Genomic DNA, 27,285 nt, shown 5'->3' with positions numbered 1-27,285 from the left:
ACTTCATGGCGACGCTACATTGATGACATCTTCTTCCTATGGAACGGCTCCCCCCGCTCCCTCGCATCACTCCAAGAGAAAATGAACAACATACACCCAACCATCAAATTCACGTTTGACTCCTCACCCGAACAAACACACTTTCTCGACGTCACAATCAAACACGCGGACTCACAACTTCACACAGAACTTTACACCAAACCCACTGACACCCACACATACCTCCTCCCCACATCCTGTCACCCAGCACACTCTTTCAAGGGTATTGTCTACAGCCAAGCCCTACGCGTCACACGGATATGCTCAAACACAGAGTCACTGGAACACCACCTACAACAACTCGCACAACATTTCAACCAACGAGGCTACAACAAACAAATGGTCCACAACCAGATAACACGGGCAAGACACACACCACGTGATGAACTTCTCTCCTACAGAAAGGGAGGCGACACACATAAACAGGACATATTCTTTCCAATCACATACTCGCCTGCCACTGCCAAACTACCTCACATCACACACAAACACCACCAGACTCTACAACAATCTGACAACACCCGGGAATTATTCCCCAAACCCCCTATCATCTCCTTCCGCCGTGGACGCACAATAAGAGACCTCTTAGTTCGGGCCAAAGACCCCTCCCCCAGCACGCCATCACACAAACCTAACGGATTCTACCGTTGCAACTCACGAAAATGTAACCTTCACCAACACATCGTAGAAACTACAACATTCCAAAGCACAACCACAGGTAGACAATTCAAGATCTCCTCACACATCAACTGCAAATCCACATGCGTCATATACCTCCTAACATGCTCACTCTGTCATAAACAGTACGTCGGGAAAACAGAAACAACACTGTACACAAGAATCAACAACACACTATCAGAAATACGTAACTACCACAACCCACATCACAAAACACTCCCATACACCAAACATTTCAACCTACCCTCACACTCATTATCCAACCTACAACTTACAGCCATCGAAGCTATCGAGAGCAAATCACACACGACAACATTACGCCGAGAATCCTTTTGGATTGACAAGTTAAAAACCCTCCACCCAAACGGAATTAACATAGAACCTTAATGTTGTTTTTTTTGTTTTGTTTTGTTTGTTTTTTTTACTGATTGTCAGATATGTATGAGTAATTGTAAAAATAAATGTAAGTATGTATGTATGTTTGTATATATATTTTGTTTTTGAATCATGGGAAAGTATTGAATAGATGTATGAGGGTGTATTATATAGAGATAGATGAGAGGAGATTAATTGAATGTATGTGTATAAAAATATGTTATTTTTTAGATTATTACAATATTTGTTAGATTAATTTAATGTTAGTATATGATAAATATGTTATTGTTTGAGAAGGTTAGAATAATTTTTAGTTAGATAGAATTAGTGATTGATGTAAATGTAGGTAGATATATAATAGGTAATGCAATAATGGTATATGTATTTTGGGAAAGTTGAACTGTAGTTAAAGTAACGTGGTTGTAAGTATGTAAGTATTTGGATAAATAGATTCATGTGTATAAATTATATTATGTATGCGGATATGTATTTTTGTATGTATTACAAGAGGTGTATTAATATGTAGAAATTGTAATGGTAATTTGGAAGTTTTTCTGTATTGTTGGATGGTGAAAATTTTTGAGTATTGGTAGTTTTTGATTGATTATTGAGAACGAGCCTTAGTACAGGAACGCCCCCCCCCCATATACACAAATACATATAAGATACACCCGACCACAATCTTCACACAGACAACACTACAAGACCACACTCAGCACCAACACAGTAAGTTTTGTTTTGCGATTGTATTTAGTAATAGTATGCTGATTTGTTTTTTGTTATAAAATGCGCTGAATTGAGGTATGTTTTACGTTGAGTATATTTTGAAATGTATAGTATATGAGGCTAGTTGAGTTTAGTATGATTTTATACCTAGGTTGATTTTATTTATACGTTGTTGTCATTGACTGTATAGATCCTGAAGAAGGGCTTTTCGCCCGAAAGCTCGATGATTAAAGGGGTGCTGCCCAACACCAGCCACGTCTATTAATGTGCAAGATTTGATGTCAATATATATATATATATATATATATATATATATATATATATATATATATATATATATATATATATATTATACGTATAACCAAATACATATAGCAGTCTTTTAAAATAATCTACACCATGGCGCTTGATAGGGTTAGCATAAGGATTTATTATTTCAATTTATAAGACAACTTGGCACATGCACTGTCATGCATACCTTATAGATTTTGCGACACAAGACGAATTTGAAGAGATTTAACCGCCTCGGCTGTAGCAGAGAGCAGGCTGTAGCAGAAAGCAGGTTTCAGCTGTCGGATACGGTCGAGGTGCTGTCGTGTGTTACCAAACGAGTAAGCATAAGAATGAAATAGATATTAGTATGTCATTGACCCATTAATTAGTCACTGAAACGCCGGAAACCGCTCGTCTGTTTTATGCTTTACATTTGTTTTGTTTTTTATATAGAATATTTAATTACGTAACTTGAAAAAGGTCAAAGGTATGTCAGAATTACCTCTGACACCATTCTCTTGGTAAAGCCTTCGGCTTTCAAAATTAACATAGCTTATGGTCAGACAAATATAAACATAACTCATGATAAACAAAAATAAACATGCAGTGAGCTATTTCATTTCTATTATTAAGAATGTTGTCGAGATGAGAACAATATTGCTGTATAAAACCTTCCAGGAAACCATAGGCCGTTATGTACTGAATCTTTAGTGGCTAATAGGTTATACAAACAGACAGAAACAAATAGACACTCACACAAAGTATTTTTTGTGATATCTATGGCTGCCCGTTCACTTTGAACAGTCTACGATCCAAGAAATGTATCTTAATAACAATATATGACTATATCATTGAACGAGGGCGGTGACCCATTTTCACGAGGGGGGGGGGGGGACTTGGAGTCGGAAGAGCTGTGCGAGGGAGCGGACGTGGAGAGGGTGATCCTCATTTCCATACGACGAAGACTAATACATTTTCAGACCTAAAATTTAGCGATATGGTGAAAAATGTTGGTTTTTCCTATAAAAATGTAATAAAGATAGATATTTACAGAAATGAATGACTAAATCGCGGTATCTCAGATCATGTTCCGCTTGTACTAATTGTATGGAAGTTGATTGGGAGGGGAGTGTGTGGGGACGATTTGAGGCACACTTTTTTTTTTTTGGGGGGGGGGGGGGAGGATGATTGAATATTGTCAATCCCCAAAGTGTACCGAGTCTATAATGAGAGGACCAAGCAAGGGAAGGGTTGAAAAGGGATTAGGTATCATCTTCCCATTACTGCAGTCTCCTATTCGAGGGAGCTTTTGCATTTTTTGGAATAAAAATTCAACAATCTGGGCTTACTTTTGATGGAATATCCGGAAATTTGTATTAGAGAAGTGCAGTAAGTTTGTCATCTATGGAGGGAGACCAAGCAGGGGAAGGATTTTGAGGGAGAATTTGCATCTTCTTTATGATTGCAAGTCAACAATCTGATGCACGCTTTGGGTGGAGCGTAGCCATAATCAATGCATGGAGGATAGGCTAATGATTGTGGCAGGGAGGGAGGGTGTGGAAGGGCGCCCCAACCCCTCTCTTAAGAGGGAGCTTTGGCATTTTAAGAATTTAAATGAAAATATCTCGCATACACATTTATGATGGAATATTTGGGAAATAGTCAATCAAAGAAGTGCGCCTAATCTATGGATAGGAACTGAGCAACTGCCCCCTCCACCGATCCACGCCCTGTCGTTGAAACAGACTTCAAAACAGAAAACTTATCAAAATAATTCTATCACAATTTCTTATAGCTCCGTCAGTCAGGACGGTCGAGAATCGGTTTATGCAACCACTTAGTTTAATTAATTTTTCCGTCACTTGAACATCATTGTGGTGACAACTTTTTCTTTCTATCACCTTTACTACATCAGATCAGCAATCTATTCAATAGCACTTTTTTTTAATTTGTTTTATTGAAAAATTATACAGAATCACACTATTTACAACAATTAACTTGATTAGAATAACACAAACACTGAACAATGTAGAGGAATTGTAAAAAAGAACAACACAAAAAGGCAGAACATTAAGTTACCATATACAAATCAGATCTTGTTCAAGAGCGATATTCCGAGATGGGGAAGGAGAATAAAACAAACAAACAAACAAGCAAACAAACTAATGAGTGACCAATTAACAGTTTCATCCTCCCTTCCAACTGAAAAAAAAAAGTGTGTGCACTGCAGAGACTGGAACAAGCCAAACCAGGGGGCGAGAAGATCTACATTACCCAAACATAATTTGAACTTCCACAACAATTCCCCCCCCCCCCACACACACACCCCACACATCCTCGTCATAGCACTTCTTGATTTCTAGTCATTTTAAAGATCAGCAGAATCCTCGACGAAGCAACATTTTGGGAGTTCACATTCCTGACTGTTGCGATTTTGGCTATAGCGCCATCCAATGTTGAATCTAATTATCAAACGTCAGAGGGCGTGTTATACTGCGCGATGACGCTCGCTCTCTGATGCCAAACGTGGTGTGTATGTGTCTGTGTATTTGGGACATAAATATGTGTCAACCGTTACGCAGGTTACTTAGCATTGTACAAAATCATTTCTGTATGCAGGATCGATGTGGAAACCATGATCTGTTAAGAGGCCAATAAATCATTTTACTTTTTATAACATGATTCAACTATGTTGTAGAGATATGCTATAATCATTATCAGCATTATTGTACTATTAACAGATGTGTGTGTGTGTGTGTTTTTTATTTCTTCATAGGTCATAAAAGCATATTACATACACAATATATTCCTCATTTTAAGTTTCTTTCTGCCCATGAAAAATATTAAACAAATTCAGTGTTACAATAAAAGTTACATGAACACAAGAATACACGCACATTTAGGCCTACAAAAATGAAAACACCTATATTGCATGAATCCGTCTCAGTCAGTAAAAATTAACGAAAAGTGCAAAATTGACACTTTTATATACATTTAAGTTGGAATAATATATCATTACTGATTTATTAGTCTGGCTTATGGTATAAGAATAAATCCGTCAGACAAAAATTGATGATTCCTTCGATCTTGGAAAATGTCATCTCAATATAAAACCTGCATAACTATTGGTAAAACACTCCAAGAAAACAACAAGGTAATTTCAAGATACATAAATTTTGCAAATAGAAAACTAGTGATTCAACAGCAAAATGGTAAAGAAGTATCATGGTTGATTTTACATGAAAACATGATTTTGCATGATAAAATCTTATGACAGGTCTATAATTCCCCATTGCAAAAAAAGAAGAAGAAGAAGAAGAAGAAGAAGAAATAATGCATAATTTTATTGATGATTATATAATTCCAATAAACTTCAGGGAATGTCGGAAATTTGTATTTCTGTGTAAGTCACACATCCCATGATCTTAAATTAGGCTAATATAGCGATAGTTAGAGTTCTGTTAACCATGGTTAAACGGCAATAACTTTCTTCTTTTGAAACTTTTTTCTCTACTTCAAAGTGTGTCTGCTCTAGTTTTTCTTTCAATCGGCTATGATAATACAGAGAAATCTAACAAACAGAAGATCAAACCTGTTACAAGTAGGATATAGAATTGGAATAAAAACACACACAACTTTAAAACTTACACTATGCAAATTAGCTGACGTCATGAAGTTGTCTCTTGAACAAGTCTCCATAGAAATATGCCTTGCACTAGCTGTTCTTTTGTGCGAAAAATAAGAAATGAATATGAAATTATGCACATTGTCTAAATAATGATTGCTGGGGTGCAACAACTTAGCAGCAATAATTTCAAAGGATGTGTGCATGCGGTTGAGTTATTAACCAGTATGTTAATAACTCAACATAACTTTATGTCATGTTTTTTAAACTGATTTCATCCTTTCATCTTTGGCTCTTCGTAGAGGGAACCAGTCCATGGATGCGTCGTTGCTACGCCAAACGCGCACATACAAACTGCGCGGTTACCATCACTGTGGCAACAACTACCACCAGTTTAGACGCATTCCACCACAAGCAGGTTAGTTTTGAAATCCGTCCGACCAGGGTCCCGTTGCATAAAACATTTTTGCAACCTTAAAAAATTCAGGTTGGGATTTGCCCAACCTGAATTTTTTAAGGTTGCTAATCTAAGAATGTAAAATCCGTTGCATAAAAACTCTGGTTGGGAGCTTTCAACCGGAATTTTGTGATTTCAACCGGAAAAAAGTCCGGTTGGAGTTTTATGCAACGGGACCCAGGAGCAGACGTATACCCGTGTGTGTATGTTCTGCTTCAGAAACGGATTTTTAATCTAACATCACATCGCATCCTGGTCGCTGATGAAGAATGCGATGACTAACCTGTTTGGTGTCTTGTTTCAAAAACATGCGCTTTCCTCGCCAGGATAAAGCGTTTTAATGCCATTTTAGGTTTTAATCTCATATATATATTATATACATGTATATATATATATATATATATATATATATATATATATATATACAGTGTATATTTTTGAAATTCTTTTTCTTCACCAACCTAAAGGACAGTTATGGAAAGATATTAGATATGCTTCTGCCCTATTCCAATGTGTGAAATGAATTATGACAATTATTGAAATTCAAATTCATTTTTTAATTTGAGGCCTGTTATATAAACATGTATTTTTAATCTTTTACTAATATTGATTAAAGATTATAACTTGAGTACTTAGTTACACTTTGTTTTCCGTGGCTCTAAATACAAATTCCTCCAATTGCCAATGTGATAAAAAATGAAATAATTGTGATATGTAAAATAACACATTATTACTCGTTATTATGCCTTCCTGCTAGCTTCATTATGTGAAACAAGATAAAAAGTAGTTTTTCATCCTCATTGCGCAAGCGCGATGATAATAATAATGCGGCAATAATACTGTAATCGGTTGTTTGCTGCGAAGAACTGAAGACATCTTCGACACGTTAGTTCAAGTGAGTTTGGGTAGCTGCAAAATACTGCCTGATCGATACACGGGATATATGGACACACACATCTTCGCTGTCCTACCTTGTGTGTGAATATGCACAAAAGACGTTCAATTCCGTAGTATGGGGTGTGTGTGCGCCTGAGCTAAGCTTTGCATGCTGTCCATATGCCAGGTGCCGTGTCTTATGTCGCGTATGTACGTATGTGTGGTCCTACATGTAGACCTTCGGAATCGTGTAAGCATATAGCAGTCGACAGAATACATAAACCTATACATTACACGCTAGCGATAGTGTTTTCTACGACGCTGTGAGGAAGTGCCAAAAAGGTGAAAGAGAAAGTCTTGCCTTCTTTGGAATTTCGTTTAAATTATTTACAAGCTGGGCAACATCGGGAATATGAAGAGACGAAATGCCGACTGCGGCAGACCTAGACGTCCTTTGAAACGCCCGAAAATCACGGAAGGAATTTACAGCAGGTAACTCGAATCGGTTGGCTAACTGTTAGTTGATTTTTGCTAGCTGTGACCAATGATGTCTCGCTTGTGCTGTGTGTGTAGTGTGTGTGTGTCCAGTATGTAGATGGATGGGGCAAGAACACTCACATAGAATGTCTCTTTCCGCTATTGTCAGTCGTAGCCAAATTATCGAGGATGCATGACAAATGTTTATGGACAAATAAATCATATGAATTCAATGAAATGAGCATCAACAATTTTCCCCATTTGTAAACAATTGTTCTCCATGACCCTTCCAAACAAAGCAGGCGATCGCATGTGCATGTGCATTATCACAGTATTTATTTGTGTGTTTTTTTTTTCTCTGTATTGTGTATGCTGTCTGTCTGTACTACAAATAGTATTTACATGTACGATGTAGCACTGGAGGGTCAGAATTCACATCACACACACGCAACTTTAACATAATATCTCTAATTGGAGCAACTGTATTCAGAGTAACGTTATTAAGTTAGGTCTTTGCCTTTGTGTAGCCATTTCTTGAACCCCCTCTCACCATTCTCCCTTCCCACAAATACACTCCTCGATGTGAACCTTGCCATGTTAATCCTGGAACAGTGCAACCCAGAACAAAAAGCAACAGATACATATCAGGGCTGCCAACTCTCACTCATTGAGAGTGAGACTCACTCATTTTGGTCCTTTCTCACTCTAAAACTTTATTTCATTTGCATGCATTTCTATTGATCTCACTCATTTTGACTCCGAAATTATAGCATTGGCCTATGGGAGTCTCACTCTCAAGTAGTTTCCAATGTTGGCAGCCCTGACATATACAGTACTAGATATTGAGAGCCCAGTTCTAAAATGTACACTGTACATTCATGACATTTGTATGTACAACTCGGCACATTATCATCATCACTTATCAGTGTAAAAATCTCAGAAATGTTCACCTGTTTTGTTTTTTATTAGACCCTACTGTAGGGCATGTTTCTGTGTGTCTCAGTGTGGGTACATTGTCTGACGCCTGTACAATGACCTTAAAAAATTATCATATCCTTTTATAGACCTTTATGACAGTAGCATTTTTGTCTGTAAATCTTGCATGCTTTGTCCAACATCTGTGGTTAATATTGTGACAATGTCAGTGAGCCAGTGCATATCCAGCCAAATAATTCACCTTGGATTCTTCTGATGACCTCTGTCCTGTGTTCCTGGCTGGGACAGTCAGGACAGATCTTCACTTTTTAATGACTGACGACCATCCACTGTACAGTGACTGTCTCCAAGCTAAGCCTCACTCTCTGGCACAACTTGTAGTTTAGGAGTAGGCCTTGCAAGGTGCTGAAGGGGCATACCCTGTCATTTGAAACCAGAATTGCCCATGTGCACACATTTGATGAATACAGCTTGATTCTATCAATTATGATCCCAAGGTCACTCTCCCCTCCAAATTATGCCACCAAACCCCAACAAGATTCACAGGGACACCAGGGAAGTTCCTTTTCAAGAGCATTCTCACTATTAATGTTTGGGAGTCAGAGGAAAGTCCTGCAGTGCTGAACTTTCCCCAAGATATGGGACCTACATACATGTACACTGTACACACTGCATGTACTCAGAATGCAGGATCTGCGTTCGCACTTACAGTGTAGCTTATACATCAGTGCATGCACTGCACATCACAAAAGGTACATTGCAGATAGGTAGTGTCTAATAGCATCAAATATCTGGTGTACTGGCAATGAATGCAGCAAAATGTGGATGTACAATTGTATGGTTTTGTTTTGTTGTTCAAGTTTCATGTGAATTAAGTGTCATACAGTAGGAACAGTGTAGTGCTAATTGTCATTCATCAGTTCATTACACTTTACAAATGTATGTGAAGGAGTCCATGGTTTTAATACACTACATACAGTCAGTGTACATTTACACAATCAGGTTAAGGCTTAGACTTATTTCATATTTGTTCATTATGCCCTGACTAGTAGGCCTAGATTCTTCTTTTTTCCCCACTAGAACAGCACTTTCTCGTGATGCGTTCTCATTTAATACATCATGGGTATGTAAGTTTTGTGTCAGAGCTATCAAGCTATGCTTATAAATACAAGGGTTATACACTACTGTAGATAATGGATGGAGTGCGCTTGACATGGAAGTAGATGAAGAAATTCTGTTATATATTATGTAACACATGAAAAGTGAATAAAACATAGAGGTATCAAACTACACATGTCACTCTTTAACTCGTACCATGTCTTCTCAAATTTGTTAGATGATACATGTAAGAGCTCTGTTAACAGGTTGTCTATTCTACATGTAATTATCATTTTAAATGAGGAGAAGACAACAAAAAGTTCCGGCCACCTGTAGAGGATGCACTTTGGAAATGTCTGAATAGTTACTACTAATACTAGGATATATCTCATTAATAGCCATTTGCTGCACACATAAATATTTGAGAGAATGAGTGTGTGTTCTTTTTTTTTTTGTATTTGTGAAAGGAAGAGAAATTTGAAGAATACTCAATTTTTCTTTCTCGTGTGATGTGCAGGAGCGGAGACAATACAATGTAGTCTGTTTCATTTGAGCAGAATCACAGACATCAAAGACATTTGTTGATTTATTTTGTTCATGAAAAGCTGGTATTCAAGTTTGATAATGCTCCATATCATTTTCAATGGGCTTACTCAGGTTTTATCATTCAAGCAGTCATGTACAGTACCATGTACATTATGTTACTCATCATTACGGAAATCTTTATCAGTGTTTCAACAATGAAAGTCAATCTTTGTGTATTTCTTGCTGTTTATTCATCTGTTGTTTTTGCCAGCTCTAGTTAACAGTGTTTATAAACTTCAGAAGTGAATTGATTCATCTGTTGTTTTATCTCCCTTTCCCTATACCCATTGCAGTAGTACTTTCCTGTATCTGAAATTCCTTGCGATATGGGGCTTCGTTCTGCTGCTTGACTTTCTGCTGGAGTTCCGGTTTGAGTACCTGTGGCCAGTTTGGCTCCTCCTTCGCAGTATCTACGACTCCTACAAGTACCAAGGCCTGGTAAGTGTTCCCTGAACTAGTAGTCTGCGGGTTTCACAGCCCTGTAGAACCAAACGAACAGTTTGATCCCATTTGTCTGTCTGTCTGTCTGTCTGTCTGTCTGTGTATGTGTGTGTGTGTTTGTCAAAGGTGTTGGACACATGATTACTTGTACCTGGTACATAATGTACCTTTGAAAAATTTGTGTAACTAAGTTAATAACTTCAAAGGAAAAACAAACAAATACACATGTTAACAAAAACTATGCCAGTTGTTTCATGCCCATTACGCCTCTGAGTGTTAGTTTGTATTATCCTGTGGTTTTATGTTTTGTAATTATAGTATTTCTAATATCAGCTGTTGAACAGTTTCCTCAAAGATGTACAGTTACTGGTATTTCAAAAGCTTTTATTATGTTGTTGTTTTTGTTTTCTTTCCTAGGCCTTCTCGGTGTTCTTCATATTCATCGCCTTCACGTCGGACATGATCTGTCTACTGTTTATCCCTGTCCACTGGCTGTTCTTTGCAGCCAGTACATATGTGTGGGTCCAGTTTGTCTGGCACACAGGTATGTACAGCTGTACACCACATCACACATCACACATCGTGTTCTCATTAACAACACTGACACTCATGACCACTACAGCAAATATTATAGAGAGAAAGGTACACTGTTAGCAAAGAAAATATATACATGTAGTTGCAAATATTTAGATATTGGATGGTAGTGAACAGTGTATTGGAATATACTGTATGAGCTAATACCATATATTGCACATGACAAAGATTGTGCAATATTTGACCCTAATGAGGGTAAGATTTTCTCATATTATATCATGAAATAAGGCCCAAATTGACTTCAAATTGATGAAATTCTTGATTTGAGTTGCACAAAGGTCTAGTTGATGAGACACCTGTCTGGTGATCAGGAGATCTTTACTTCCAATCCTGCATGGGTGTGATTTTGTTTATCATTGCAACTACTAAAACACTCATTAGTTGTTTTTTTTTCTAATTTACTGTAAAAGTGGATATTTTCGTGTGACTAATTTTTCGTGCTCAGCTGGGCAATGAGACTTTTAGCTTGTTTTTAATTCCGCGGAATCAAGACATCAACTACTTGAATGTACGGGTAGCAAAAAAATTCCTTTGCTTTATTTGTGCTAGTTTCTGGTTGCGCAAAATGCGTGAAAATTTAAACACCACGAAAATTTCCACTCTTACAGTAGTACGGTTTGTACTTATTTACATCAATTTGTCAATCAATAGCAATAAATCTAGAACTGTTATGTTATACACCCCTCAGACAGATTTTCATCCAATTTTCCACTGGACAGCAATCGTGATCAGTAGCCACTGGCTGTTTACCAATTTATCAAAGTATGTACTGTACTGCATGTGCATAGGATATTGTTGCTCTGGGTCATGAGCAATGCATCTGCTTATTTTCCCCAAACCTCTAGAATTTCTGGTGTTCTTTCATAGTTTTGTCATGAGAGCTGAGAAGTGGTCATCCTGACAAGTTGATTTCTGTAGCACATATTCGCTTGAGATGAGTCAAAATATGCTCTGATGCTAAATGCTGAACTTAGCAAAGCTACTCACAAGAAAAGAGTATTGTTTATAAACCACAGTGTACGTGGACACACTCTGATTAAGGCTGCACATAAGCCAGGAAGGCAGAACAAGTTTTGTTTTGTGTTTGTGTTTACCATGGTTGCAAATATGCATGGTAAAAATAAAATTTGCTAATGCTAATAATTTAGATACAAACAAATACCATTTGACTGTTGGTTACTTCATAGGTCTGAAAAATGCTGAACACATACAAATACAGTTGTACATGTATATTCTTAATTTCTAATTTGTTATATAGCTATTTCTCAAGCTCACGCCACTGTAGGTAATAAATGTAATAAGTTTGTGTAAGTGGTCTGTCCATCTCTTATTTACATTTTATTAAGAGTCAAGATAATATTGTCAGATTACAAGTCTTAATTGTCTGTTATTCAAATATCACAATCCTGGAATGTGATAATGACTTTGCACTATTGTCACACTCTACATCCATCTGAATGCAGATCGTGGCATCTGCCTGCCAACAGTGGCACTCTGGCTTCTGTTTGTTTACATCGAGGCTTCGGTGAGGCTGCGAGGGCTGAGATCCGTGGTGCCATTTCATCTCGATTTATGCAGACCATTCGCAGCACACTGGTGAGATTTTTGCATTCGTGCACTCAGAATGTGATTTAGATTCTTTTTCCAATGTTTGAGATCCACTTTGTAGAAGGGTTTGCTGCCCTAATGAATCTGATGGAGTCTCACTCTATCGCATAAGAAATTCCCTTGTCAAAGAGAGTAAATTAACTTTCATGAAACTCTTGGAAAGTTACGACATTCTTGGAAGAGTATAACCCACCTCTGCATTTCACTAATGGTAATCTTAAAACACCATAAACTTATTTTAGCTTTAAAAGGATTTTATGTAATATGTGATAAGATACGGAAGAATTCATGGCATTGACTACATAGTATAACTTGAGACGGTAAATATTGTTTTGTTGCTAACCTTTGTGCAGTAGAGCATAAGCAACCAACAAAAGTGATCCAATATTTGAAATGGAAGCTTGCTGAAGACAGCTTCTTTGCTTTGAGGAAATTAAATGTGTCAGAAAAAAAAATGTGTAAATTATTGATGTTCTACATCTTCTGTAAACTCATGTGACATCAGTCTCTGACATGTTTAGAAAATCTAGGATTTATATGAGGACATATTTCTTTTGATTCTACAATAGCCTACTTCAAATCAAATTTTTATTCATTAATTTTTTTTTTGTTTGTGTGTGTGTGTTTCTTTTCAATTTGCTTTCAGATGTGATTGTGACATCTACCACTATGCTTTTGAGAAGTGATTGATACTCTACCATGTTTAAATCTTTACCATCTTTTTAATAAATGTGATAATGCTCTTCAAGTTCTAATACATCCTTTCATTCTTTATAAGACAGAGTGATCACAAAACTTCTTACATCGACTTAAGTTAATGAGTTCTTGACTTACTGTGGCTGTATGGAAGTTGCTACTTTGCAATGTATGTGCATGTTTGGGTTGCACATAATAATATGCAACAAAGCTCTGCAGAGAGAATTCATGTGATATATCTTCAGGTGAATTTGTTGTCTGTAGTGTACACCAGATGATGAGTCATTAGTCACAAGCAATAACTCATCACATTATTATTAGTCTCATTGCCCATTCAATGTCATGTTTGAATTCATCACTTATGCTGAGGAAGTATGGCTCTGTTTGGTTAATATTTTTAGTAAGTATTGTTAGTGAGGGCAGCACATTTTATTGTTTTGCTTTTTACCTACCCAAATGAATACTTGGATGAGTGTCCTACATATTGAGTATGCGGGTACATGATGTATGTTTTCATTTCACTTGCCCAGCAGTTAGTTTTGGTTGCCCCAGTCAGTCAAGTCAAATTGCTACCATTCAGATTAAATGATTAAGACTATAATTTGCCTCTTCCTTCACCGTCAGTATTGGCTATCCTGTGGTGACACTGGGCTTCAATTTCAAGAGCTATGTCAGTTATCGCATGAGGCTGAGAAAGCAAAAAGAGGTGCAAAAAGAGAATGAGTTCTATATGCAACTCCTGCAGCAAGCTTTGCCGCCTGAGCAACAACCAGCCAACGGTGTGGCGGTCATTCCAGGGGACAAGCCCAAAGGTCAGTAATGTGCAAGGTTTTGTTCATACTGAAATTGTGCAAGGTTTTGTTCATACTGAAATTCTTCGGTTGACATGTGAGCATATCCACCGTACCTGCCATGTGATGGTGTGAGGTATGATGTAGTGAACAGTATACTGGCCCCATATGTTGATCATGTGTGATATTTAGAACAATCCAGGACAGTAACAGCAAGGTCCGTTGTTCAGAGAGTGTACCATAGAGGGCCTTTGAGCCTGTGGCTCAAAGAGATAGAAACCCACATCATTACTTTGGCTGCATGATTTTCAAGATGCTTTGGTGGGGAAAAGTTCCACTCAAAAGCTGTACACTGTACTTACTTGTTTCAGTGTTCATTGATCATTTGCACTGGTTTCTTTGTACTTTTTTTTTTTTTTAATGCCTCCATGCCTCCACCATGAAGTGTTGCCGGAGGTATACAATGTATGTTTCAGGTTGTCCGTCTGTACTTCCACGCATAATTGATTTTTTGGACAGCGTAAACCGTTTGAGGTATCCAAATGAAACTTGGCATATGTATGGATGAGTAGATGGAGTTGTGCCTATCAACTTTTTGGTGCACATGCTTACGGTCTAAGGTCAAAGGTCTAGGCAAATTCTGAAAATTTCAATGTTTTCCCCATATCTGTGCAATGCCTGAAGGTATTTTCATAAGAGTTAAATGCATGACTTGCCTGATAATAGTTCTCTTGAGAGTTTGGGGGTCATGGGGTCAAAGGTCAAGGGACAAGGGGATACTATGCTGTAGCAAGAGTAGAGTTTCATCGTCTGTGATAGGTGATGAAACTACAGCACAGCACCATTTATTATTTGCATTTGGTGAAATTTGACAAGAGAAGCAGGAAAAAAGCACTTCACTACAAGTTCGATTGTCCTCAAACAAAAAGTACTTGAAGGTTTGGAATAAATGATTGACTTCTTCATTCGATATTGTTTTGAAGTACTAGTGAATTTCAGATTTTTATTTTGACAACTACTGTGTAACAATTTCAAGAGAGATTTCTTTTATATTGTACATGTTTGTCCATGTTGCAATTACTTTAGATGTGTTGAATTCTTGATTTCTGTAATTGCAGGTTTATTAATTTTGTGACTACCTGTCCACACTACCTCTAACAAACAAGCCATTAAAATTGACATTATCATTATTTTGAGCAGTTACAGTGTATACTCCTAAGTCATACTCTCTGTTCTCATGTTTATTCCTTTTTTAGCAGCACAGTACAAGCCTGTCAAATGATCAAATACCCCTTTTCCAAGAATAAAAGTTTCAGTTTCAAGTTTCTTTATTTCACCAAAGCAAAGAAGATAATAGAAACAAACAAACACATACAACAACATAAGAACACAATTACAAACATATCAGTTAAACAGTGTAAAAAGAAATGCTATGGTAGGCAGCAGCCAGACAGGAAATGTCCCTTATTTTCGGCTGACCTAAAAACATTTGTTAAATTTCTGTTACCAATGTCTTCGAAGCAAGTAAAACATAAGAACAGGAAAACACCAAGACATGACAATCAACATACAATGACAAATAACAAAATACCTGATGTCTCGTAACATAAAGGATAAAAACTGATGCTCTTAACTTAAATGAGTTTGGTTGAAATAATTGAGGAGAATTTTTTTTATAACCAGATTTAGATATATTCAAAGAGTTAAATATCATAAAATTAGTTTTTGATATATTAATTAATAATTTATTCATTCGGAGCCAACTTGTAACATATTGCAATTCCTTATTAAAAACCTCTTGTAAAGAATCCATATCATCATGAGACAAAAATATGCTTGTGTCATCGGCAAATAAAATACATTGTAAAACATTAGAAACATTTGGCAAGTCATTTATATACAAAAGAAATAAAATAGGCCCGAGGATTGTTCCCTGGGGCACTCCACATCTTATGTTTTTATATTCAGAAACATTCTTATCAATTGATACAAACCGCCTACGATTACTCAAATAACTTTTTAAAAGATTTAAAATAACTCCACGAATACCATACTGACCTAATTTAGCTAAGAAAATATTATGATCAAGCGTGTCAAATGCTTTGCTCAGGTCTAAAAATAAGCCCAGTAAAATTTTCCTGCTGTCTATTGCACAGATCACCTTACGAATGAAATCAATCAATGCAGAAGATGTGGAGTACCCCGGTCTAAATCCATACTGATTTTTCATGATAATATTGCACTTTGTCAGAAAAAAAAGAGTGTTTCTTACATATTGAAGTACATCATTTTGTTAGTTGGAAGTACCATAATATCTGTGGGAATTTCATGTGGTGAGTACTTAACAACAGGAAAAGAAGAATAGAAATGAACAGAAAGGCATATTTTCAAGTGCCCCAGTTGTTTAATGTGGCTCTTCAATTTTCCTGTTTACAGTGCTCTTTTCATAGCTTTCTTATTAATCCTCTATATGCCAGTCAAGTTTGAAGCCAGTACCTATGTAGATATTTAATCTCCATTTTGTGGTGGAGATGTTATTTTGTATATTTTGATTTTGGTTATTGCCATTCTTACTTAATCCAGTGCTTCTGGGAAATGGGTGTGCCAAGTATAGTGTGATATATTAACCATATGACTTCTTGCAATATATCAAATATGAAAGGGAAAGTTTTGTCCATGTGAATATCATAGTTGTGAAGATCATTCCCATGCAAGCTCTTCTCATAATTTGTCTTTCCACACAGCTTCAAGTAAAAAAGCAGATGAACCTGTGGCAAATGGGGTTGCAGCAGCCAAGAAAGAATCACCGAGTAGTAAACAACCAAAGAATCAGTCTGGTGCAGAGACTGGTGGTGGTGTGGAAAAATCAGGAGGAGGTGGAGGAGGGGGTGGTAGTGTGGCAAAGGAGACTCGAAATAGACACATTGGGACAAATAATGCCAAATCTGCCTCCCCCACCCCACCAACAGATGCAAATATTTTAGACGCAAAGACGGCCGCGTCGCTTTCATCCTCCTCCTCATCGTCATCCTCAACTGGCAACAGCCACTCGGTGAATGACTTTGATAATGTGAAAGAGAATCTAGTGAACGAGCAGACCCAGGCCAAAAATCTGAAGCAAATTTCGGTAGGGTCGTCGACCCGGCAGCGCAATCCCTCACCAGTGATGAAAGAGAACAGCTCTTCAGGCCAGGGTAGTAAGAAGCCCAAACCGCTGCCTTCCAAGCTGGAGAACAAAGAGAAAGACACAAATGTCAGCGCTGACCTGGCCAGGACATTGAATGCAACCCAAGTAGTCAAAACGGACCAGTCAAAATACATTATTGCACGGTAAGAGTGAGAGAGTCATTTCGATACTGAAGAAAGGGTCTAAATGATTTTACTTATTTCCATTCTGTCGTCCATTAGTTTGAAGGTTCCAGATCTTGAGTTTTTTATATTTTCTGGAAGAGCAATTCTTCTATGTAATTCTAAAGTTTGGATTTATAAAACAAATAGTAAATTTAGGTTTTTTTTAGCAGCTTTTACTTAACACTATTTTTGTTTTAATGGTATCATGTATGTCTTTGAGACCCCTTTTTATTCATAAAAACCCTTTTCATACTGTTCAATTTCGGCTCTGATAATTTTTAAAAGGATAGTGGTACTGTAGTCAAATGTAGTATCAGTCATGAATAGAATGTGCTCCATGAGTGTGAAAATTTTCAGCTTAATCTGATAATCCTTTCATTGTTATCACAGAATTTTGCATCCTTTTTTTTGTACCATTCATTGGACAGCTTTGGAACTAGGAGAGATTTAGCACTCGAGTAGACCCTTAAAGCTTTAAAGCCTCTTTTGTCAATAAAGACTTTTCCAGAGAACGCACTTTCTTTCCATTATTTAGACAGGGTAGGAAGGTCCAGTTGTATCGAGTTATACATCATTTTAAAGCTTAAACCCTGCTCTTTCATAATCTGCCCCTAACTAAAAATCCTTGTCTTGTGTGACCTTTTAGTGTTTTTGTGATGCAAGGTCACAAATGGTAAGATTTCTTGAATATTAGTCATGTTCATGGTCTTGATTTATGTCAGGTCTCTTTTGTTTTATTCTATTGACAGAAAAAGGTTATGTATTGGTATGTGATTATATATGCAACGGGAAAATTGTTTGGGTGACATGTTGGGTAATGAAAGGAACTTGACATTTCATCAGTTTATTAGGGCATCCCCACTCTGGGCTGAGAAAATCAATGCATGCTTTAATGCTGGGCTAACCCAGGCTACGAAGAGAAATGATTTAATGCTGGTTATGAGCAGTACAAATACAAAGATTCCATTTGCAATCCAATGTGGTAGACTGGAGACTGATGTCAAGAAGCTGAAAGCTGACTTACAAGCCAGTCGTCAAGTGGAAAGTGACCTCCGGAACCAGGTGAACAGCCTGTTGGCCTCCGAGCAGCAAGACAAGATGTACTTGGAACAGGCCAGGAAAGACAATGAGTCTTTGCAAAACAGGTTAATTCTCTCTCTCATCTTTGTTCTTTTATTTTCTATGCAGTTCTATTTCTATTATTATTGTTGTTTTTATTGCAACTGATTAACACATTGCCCTTCATTGCATAAATACTCATGATAAAAGTTATGGGCATACATTTTTGGGTTGGATTTAAACCCGTTGCAATAAAATTGACTTGAAACAAGAATCGTACATTTGAATAAATATGCAGTACCCCCTGCTAAAAGGGATAAGAACTATTACTGGCTATTGGAAGGAAGCCTGTATGTCTAGTGGATATGATGCCAGTCTAGCAATCAGAGGGTTGTTAGTTCAAACTGAACCCGAGGATGAATGCCCGTGATTTTTTTCATGGCTGTTACTCAAAACACTGAATAATCGGTGTGTATCTTAATGAATGACAATTGTCAATCAGTAGCAGTTAAAAAAAAAAAAAAAAAAACTAAAACTAAACTGATGTGAGAACTACCAGTATTAATTGAATAAAGACATATGTGTATACATCTATGAATATCCTTGTTGACAGTCATTGCACCCTTTGCACATGGTATGAAGTCATTCTCACACAGCAAGTATGATGCATTTTAAAAAAAAAACTAATTGTCTATGCATGACCATGTCAGACAAAACCTCATTTGATTTTTTATTTCTTGTACACGATGTAATCTTGTGTAGAAACTTGCCTCATGATTGACAGATCATAGACTGCAAATGCATATGCAACACTGAGGTTATTGACCTTCATTGAATTGTAGTATGAGTGATATAATGCCTCTTATCATACATATGAAGAAAGCTGGCTCAGTTTGTGTCTGTACAGATTCCAGCCAAATATGTAATGGGAACAGTGGCCTTGTTCAATTATAAAACTACAAAATTCAACCACAAAACTTTTCCTTCACACACTCCCTTTAGGTGTGTAATATATGATTCATCTACTGTAGATGCCTGTTTTTTGTACACATTATGTGATGCATACAGAATGTACCATACCTTGGTTCCCCTATGTATCAGAAGTCCCCGTAGACTGTGTAGTAATATATTAATTCTTCTTTCTCCTTTTGTTTGCAGACTGCATAATTTGGTGTCTCAGAAACAGCAAGACAAGCAGAATATTGTTCAGCTAGAGAAGAAGGTTAAGCAGGAGCGGGAATCCCGCGCCACGTTTGAAAACCAGCTGAAGGAAGAACGAAAGAATAGAAAAGCTGAGGAGGTCTCAGGCAGGCAGGTTGTGCAACCATCAGGGTAAGAAATGAGAGAGTTTTTTGAGTCATCCATTAAACCAGGATATATCTTAGCAAAGCAATGCTTTTTAGATTTATGATTCTTTGTTGAGAATAAAGTTCAAACCAAGTTTGAATACAAAAATGGACTTTTATGTGGTCTTAGGAAGCCTAGACACAATGTGCGAATGATCTATGTTACATGTGTTCTTTGCCGTGCATGCAGTCACCATTTTAAAGGTTACTAATAAGTAATTAAAGTGTGAATATGCTGCCAACCATACCCTGAAGTTGAGGTTTTGACTGTCATAAAAAACATGGTATGAGTGAGACCAAGATGTCAACTGTAGGCTGTGTATGCTATGAAAGTTAACACCACTTTCAAATGTTATGATTTTCAATTTGGGCTTTGCATTAAGTGACATGATATTGTGTGAGCCATTACATCCAACTTCCCCCACAGCCACAATCCCAATTAAGGGTGAACCTTAAACCACTTTCACATCTAACTGTAATTTAGAGTGTGCATCATATATATGAAAATATTCTCTCTCTCTCTCTCTCCTGTAGCACACACATTTTCCTCATTCCTACTCACAGTAGGACTACATTTTATTTTAGGTTTTGGTTTCTTCCTCTTTTATTCTACCAATCTTTGGAACTAGATAAAGTGTATGGTAGTGAACATGCTGAAAACAACAGAAACTCAGAGTCCGTTCATATGGCCTCAAAGAAGTGAGAGTAAAAGAGTTCATTTATCATTTCCATGTTGTACTTCGTGGTTTCTGGTTTCTGCACGACCATGGTAATAAACCCAATGGAGTGTTATATCATCAGCTGACAGCAACAGTGGACTAATTGTATAACCAAACATGTACCCAATAATTGTTCCAAAAAATGTATGCACGGGAGTTAAAAAAAAAAAAAATACATTTTTTAAATCTACATGTGTACCCCTCTCTCTCTCTCTCTCTGTCTCTCTGTGTATTGCTTGTCATACATACAGTATATTATAACAATAAGTTTTGTCTGATCTAGAAATATATTTGTGAATTTTAACACTCCTTTCCGTACTGGCAATGATTCAGGTAGTCTTATTTTGGTACCGTAAAAGCCATTTTTTTTTTTTCACCGGGGTTTAGTTTTTGTGAATTTTGCTAATCACTGCTGGGGCCCGAATTTAACATTGCACTAAAATATTGCAAATGAACAGGCATAATTGCATTTATGACAAACATTGGTGTCAAATCATGAAATCAAAATTTCGCAGGTATGTCTGTGACCTCCTCATTCGTGAAAATGTCTGTATGCAAAAAAACAGCTTGTGCAATATTGCAGTCTTGAAAGTACAGTGTATATTGATGGGAACATATCCAACTCTTTCACTGTGTAGAATTAGTACGCCTGCTAGACAAGGAATAAAACCTCTAACTGGAGGTTGATACATGAGAGTGAAATGTGGTTGCTCTTATTTCCTGGTTCAATATGATATTGTTGAAGTGCAATCCATCACAACATTCAAGTTGGCTTAAAGGGGAATTCCAGACCAGTGAAAAGATAGAGTCAAATTCTGCAATCACAACAGTGAAAATGTTATCAAAATCAAATGAAAATTAGGGAAGTTATGAAATTGTGAAATTACATTAATTTTCCCAAAACATTTTTTGAAGAGTCATTATATTTATATGCAAATAGTGATGTCATCATCTCATTACTGCTTTCCAGATACAGCTTGTAGAGCTGCATATTACCTTTTCAATTTTCTAGTTTTTTTTTTTTTTTTTTTATATTTTCAAATGCAATTGTTCTCCAGCCTCAAATCCTGATATGTCTGACTGATCTTTATCTATTTTAAGTAATTCAGCCACAAATAACATTATGTTTACACACCAGCTGTAGGATGTTTGTAAGGTAACAATATTATTGCCTCTTCCAGTTTGTGTGCTGTCCAGTCAACACATGGGACCTTTCATAACTTTTGTGTCTGAAATCTCTATCATTCTTTTCTTCTGATTTCATTCTGTGTGTAAAATTCAATGTGAACATGATCAGGAATTGCACATAAAAGATTGAATATTTGAAGGAAAGAATATGGATGTCTAAACTCTTGTCAGAAGTTTTGCTTAAGTATCTATTTTTTTTTTCATTATTAATGCTTTTATCCCATAAACTTAGAAGCAGATCTTTGCAACTGGGTAATTAGAATTGAGATGCAAATGAAAATGAAGAATGCCATTGGCCCAGTGATATACCAAAATCACAGTGAAAAGGATGATCAGATGTGAGACAGTCATCTGACAACACAAGATATCTATTTGCATTTATAGTTAATCTCACACATCTTTTCACTTAGTTTGTCCTTACAATTGTATTCATTGTGCTTGCTATTAAAGTTGTAAATAATATGTTTTTTCCACCAGCCAAAACTCACAGCGAAGAAGAACATTTTACGTAAAATGTGATGCAAATTGCAAATGTTGAATTGTGCATATTTTTGTTTTCTGTTAATTGCAGGGATGGTGAATGCTCAGAAAACTGTCGCCTGCGACGCCAAGATCAGGAAAGTGAAATACAAAACTTACTGAAAGAAACAAGGGACAAGGGCGAGAAACTTCGTGATTTAGAACAAAAATTAGAGGTATGGTATGATGTAACTGTGCTAATTGTATCAAAAGCAATTCTGTAATTGCAGTGAGAAAAGAATTTATGCTGTTACATAAATATGTCTGATTGAGGTCATATCACACTCCTGATCAGCCGTGTGATTCTCTTCTTTTTCTTTTCTTTTTTTCAATTTTATTTGCTGGCGGTAAATAGAAAAGATAGTTTTATGTGACCAACCATGCAAATCCAGTAGTGGTTTTCTATAGTCCAGCTTCAGATAATGTCAGTCATGGTTGTGTTTTCAGAGGAAGGTGTGCACTCTCAATAACATGTTCACTCAAGTGCATACACTATTTATTACCCGTAACATAAGAAAAAATAGTCTATTCTCTTTCACTTATACTTTCTTGCTTTTCTATTGACTCTCTTCATTTCTTCCCTCTTCCAAGCCTAACAGCCCTATCTGTCTTCCTCAGTACTTTACCAGCTTAATGAAAGAATACCAAACAGTCCTTATTTTGGTTATTCACACAGTGATCCATTTTCTCAGGGCTTCATCAGTTTATAGCAAAAAAAGAAAACAAACAAACAAACAGTCCTTATTAGGGCTATTCACACAGTGATCTGTTTTCTCAACACTTCATAGATTTATAGCCCAATCCTCCACCCCCCCCCAAGAGTCATTACTAATACTAGGACTGTCAACACATTGATCCAGTTTCTCAGAACTTCAGCAATTTACGGTTGGAAAATACCAAACAGTCATTATTCAGGCTATCCACACGGTGACCCGTTTTCTCAGGACGTCATCAATTAATGGTAAAAGAACACCCATCAGTCTTTACGGAAAAGACTATCCACACGGTGATCCATCCTCACCACTTCACCAAATTTCAAGCAATAAACTACTCTACGCTCCCTCTCCTACCTTTTCACCTTTCTTTTCAGTATCCTCATGTCTTCTCTCTCCAATCCTCGTCAGGACAGTCCACACGATGAAACCACAAACCTCTACTTGTGATATTTACGTCACCCATGCAAACTTTCAAAGATAACGTAGGATATGGGCTGAAATGTTTCTATTCTTTTCTACAAACGGGAATAAACATTACAAGATAAGAATCATTTTGTCTGCAGTGCAGTGCTAGTTTATGTGAAATACAAACCATATGCCAGTCTATTTTACAAGGTGCTTGCATATTAGATCACAAAAGAGGGGCGAGACAAATTGCATCTGTACCTCAATCTTCTTGAAGAAGTGATGCTGCATTCATTTCTGGATGCGCACAGGACAACAACAAAAGGAGCTCATTCTTGTATAGTATTAACATTATTTGCGATGTTGGATTAGCATGGTGTTTGTGACCTCCGACCCTCACAGCTCCATGAGCGCCAGGAGGTGCAGAGCCAGACGGAGAGGCTGATGAACGCACTGGTCGCCATGCAGGACAAGAATACCCAACTGGAGACAAGTCTCAGCGCAGAGACCAGACTCAAGCTGGACTTGTTCTCGGCACTGGGTGATGCACGGCGACAGGTGGAAATAGCTCAAAGTAAGTCCTTTCCAACCGACTTAACCCGTTCAAATGACTTGAACTGAACTGAACTTGAACTTAAACTTTATGCTGTTTCATTTTAAAACCATAACATTGCGTACAAAACAAACAGAACACAGAAAATGAGTGTATAAATGTGCAATACATAACACATGCTGATTATAAATGAAACATGGAAACTACAAAAGACCTAAGGTCTTGTCAGCTTAGTTCCCCCCCCCCCCAAAAAAAAAAAACAAAAAACCCAAAAACAGTTGAAGCAATATTGTTTTAAATCTAAGACATAAAACAGTAAAGCAAAACATGATAATACAAGTTATTCAATTAAAACAAAGGAAATAGAAGAATAAAAATTGAAAATGAACACAAGTATTTTACCACTTGCATTTACCAGTTAGATTTCTGAATATGTTTGTCTGTTAAAGTGACTTGTGAACAAATCTGTTCATGTGTAACCTGTTTATTGATAGAGTTGGAATTAGAAGTTTATTAGTACATATGTCCAGTACTTGGTCATGTGTGCATCTGGCCATTGTCTTAAAATCTGTGCTGCTTTGGATAACCTCTGTGTGGGAAGCATGCATGAAAAATTACCCCTGTTTACTGACTTTCATGACTGTTGAGGGACAAATGCTGCTATTGCGTTGATTGTGATCCACACTTTCACGGCAGAATATCTCTTTCAGATTATGGTGTTTGCTGGCTGTATCGAAGGTGCTATTCATGTTGACTTGAGAAACACAGGCCTACACCCCTATTATGGTGTTTGCTGGCTGTATCGAAGGTGCTATTCATGTTGACTTGAGAAACACAGGCCTACACCCCTATTATGGTGTTTGCTGGCTGTATCGAAGGTGCTATTCATGTTGACTTGAGAAACACAGGCCTGCACCCCTTTTACTGTGCATACAGTTTACAAATCAGATATGCCAACACTTGCTTTGATGGACAGTCGACTGGCTCATAAAGACAAGCTGTCTATTGATAACACCAATCTTGCTGTTTGTTAATGTGTCATTGTAGATCAGATTCACCATAGAGATCAGGAGATTCGGGATCTGAAGGCAACCATAGCTGACCTGATGGCTGTCATGCCTATGGCCAACTACCCAGTACCCACCTCGACCAGCAACCCTGTGGCGACGCCCCGCTACTTCTGCAGCCCTTGCCCCCCTGAAGAAGTTGGCCAGGCCCCAGTGGTCAGCAAGCCGGTGGTAGGGGTATCCCCGTTGGTCCAGACGCCACCCCAGCAGCCTCCCACAACACCCCAGCAGCAGTCGTCTAATCCTGGCACTCCTCCCCCGGGGCCACAGTCCCAGGGAACGTCCCCTGCAAAGACATCGGTGCTGGACCCCAATGCGGCAGTCTACCGACCCAAGAGTAACTAGGGCGTTGTGCAGCTCTTTATTCTTCTCAAGCGTTGGAAAAACATGCTACAGTTAAAAGTTAATGAGCTTTACAAAAACATACAAAAAAAAAGAAGAAAAATGTGTGCATACATTAAATGTGATGCATTGTTACATGTTTCTGTGCTTGTTACTGTTTGTTTCTCTTTCTCTCTCGCTTGTTGGTCATTGTTTCAGAATTGTGGAGAAAGAGCATGTTAATGTATTTGCAAGGTGTGTAACGTACAAGTAGTTTTTTGTGGGTTAGTTCTCAGTTAGCACATAATGGAGCAGCTTCATTTCACTAGTTTCTGTAGACTGACAGTGTATGAAATATGATCTAGTTATCTTTGAGCTCTCCTCCTCTCTTTCTCACTCTCACTTTCTGCCGAAGGGGTTTGGTGAGGTGCAGTTCAAACACAGTGACACAATGATACCCTACAGGCATTTCAACGATTGCATCGTAATACACCGTGTTAACATGTTCTTGGGCATGAAGGTGTCATGAGGTTGTTATTAATGCTTGATGATTGCAAAACCAGTATTAAATATTTGCTTCCTTGTTTGTTTTTCCTTGCCAGTTCGATACCCTTGGAATGTTTTTGGGTTTTTTTCTCCACGAATGTCAGATAATGAAATGCCATCTTGACTGTGTAGGTGTTTGAAATGGGAATGCAGGCCATCACATGTATTTGCCAATTGTGCAGCTTATACGTAATACTGTCAGGCTTTGACCTCTGCATGACAACATAACATTGCTGGAATAGTGTGAAGAATGCCACAGTACCTAGTGACCACTCACAAGTACGGTAGATATTTCATGAATGTGCTGGTTGCAGGTGTTGTCCATGGCAGCGTACATGTAAAAGAGTTTGTTACCACAGTTGTGCTAAGTTGGTAGAGAAATTCAGCTTGAGAGTAAGACATTATTGACATCTCTGTGGGGTGGAAGTTGAGATGTTCTTCAACCGAAATCACTGAAAGGGACCTGTGTCTGAACACTGCACTGTGAGAAGCAGAAACAGTTTTGCGACTACACAACATGTCTTTGTTATGGATCTGTTAGACCCAATTTGCTAATTTGATACATATTCAACCAGTTTAGCCTTTCACAGGTGTTCATGTGGAGGCACAGGACATTGATGGATGACTGTTACTAACGTGGGGGGGGGGGGTATGTGGTGCATTATGATTCTGCCTTTCACACGTACACTCCTACTAAGTGATTGCGTAACATTAAGGCCCATTGGATTCGTTCCAGGGCTTATGGTAATGTCATAGATGTGTACTCCAGTATGTGAGGTTGCGAATGAAGTTAATCACCCATTCATAGAAAGAGATATATTTTACAAGCTACTTAGTAGTCATGGTAGACTGCCCTCTCTTGTCGACCACAAGAATCATCTTTAGCTACCAAACACACTACCTCTGTAAACGGATGAGAGACACAGAGTCTCTAGAAATCTTGCCATATTTCCTCTCTGTGTACCTACCCTGGCACATTTCTCTTTCATGTCTATGGCATACAGTGATCATCCTCCACACATCACTCACCAATCTATGTGGTAGATGTCTACACGGGATGTAGATGGAGAAAAGACTTCCACTGGCCCTCAGTCTTCTCTGCTATCACACCTATTTGTAAAAAGTGGTGCACTGGGAATGTTTTTCAGCCAAAACTTCTTTAAAATGGCATAATAAGTCACATGTCTTTTAAAATTCTTCTGTATCTCTTGAAATGTAAT

General features: G+C 37.6%; 1 protein-coding gene across 1 annotated transcript; it reads left to right on the top strand.

Moving 5' to 3' along the window:
- The first annotated feature begins 7,428 nt into the window (after positions 1–7,428).
- LOC140242214 (macoilin-1-like) lies at positions 7,429–26,316 on the top strand. The gene is made up of 11 exons (XM_072321958.1): positions 7,429–7,541; positions 10,439–10,583; positions 11,004–11,130; positions 12,644–12,776; positions 14,109–14,296; positions 17,020–17,605; positions 18,613–18,771; positions 19,844–20,017; positions 22,510–22,633; positions 23,981–24,152; positions 25,179–26,316. Exons 1-11 carry the CDS (start codon positions 7,462–7,464, stop codon positions 25,541–25,543), a joined length of 2,253 nt encoding a protein of 750 aa, XP_072178059.1. The 5' UTR covers positions 7,429–7,461; the 3' UTR covers positions 25,544–26,316.
- Positions 26,317–27,285: the final 969 nt, after the last annotated feature.

This window comes from Diadema setosum, chromosome 19, assembly GCF_964275005.1.
Source record: "Diadema setosum chromosome 19, eeDiaSeto1, whole genome shotgun sequence".
Classification (NCBI taxonomy): domain Eukaryota; kingdom Metazoa; phylum Echinodermata; class Echinoidea; order Diadematoida; family Diadematidae; genus Diadema; species Diadema setosum.
Note: the sequence above shows the minus strand (reverse complement) of the source record. Positions and strands in the feature narration are given on the sequence as shown.

What these genes read in the sequence shown, in the direction of transcription:
- LOC140242214 (XM_072321958.1), top strand. Translation starts at nt 7,462, where the DNA reads ATGAAGAGACGAAATGCCGACTGCGGCAGACCTAGACGTCCTTTGAAA. An exon ending in CAGGTTGTGCAACCATCAGG is followed by an intron (nt 20,018 to 22,509) that starts GTAAGAAATGAG and finishes TGTTAATTGCAG; the next exon opens with GGATGGTGAATGCTCAGAAA. An exon ending in ATTTAGAACAAAAATTAGAG is followed by an intron (nt 22,634 to 23,980) that starts GTATGGTATGAT and finishes CGACCCTCACAG; the next exon opens with CTCCATGAGCGCCAGGAGGT.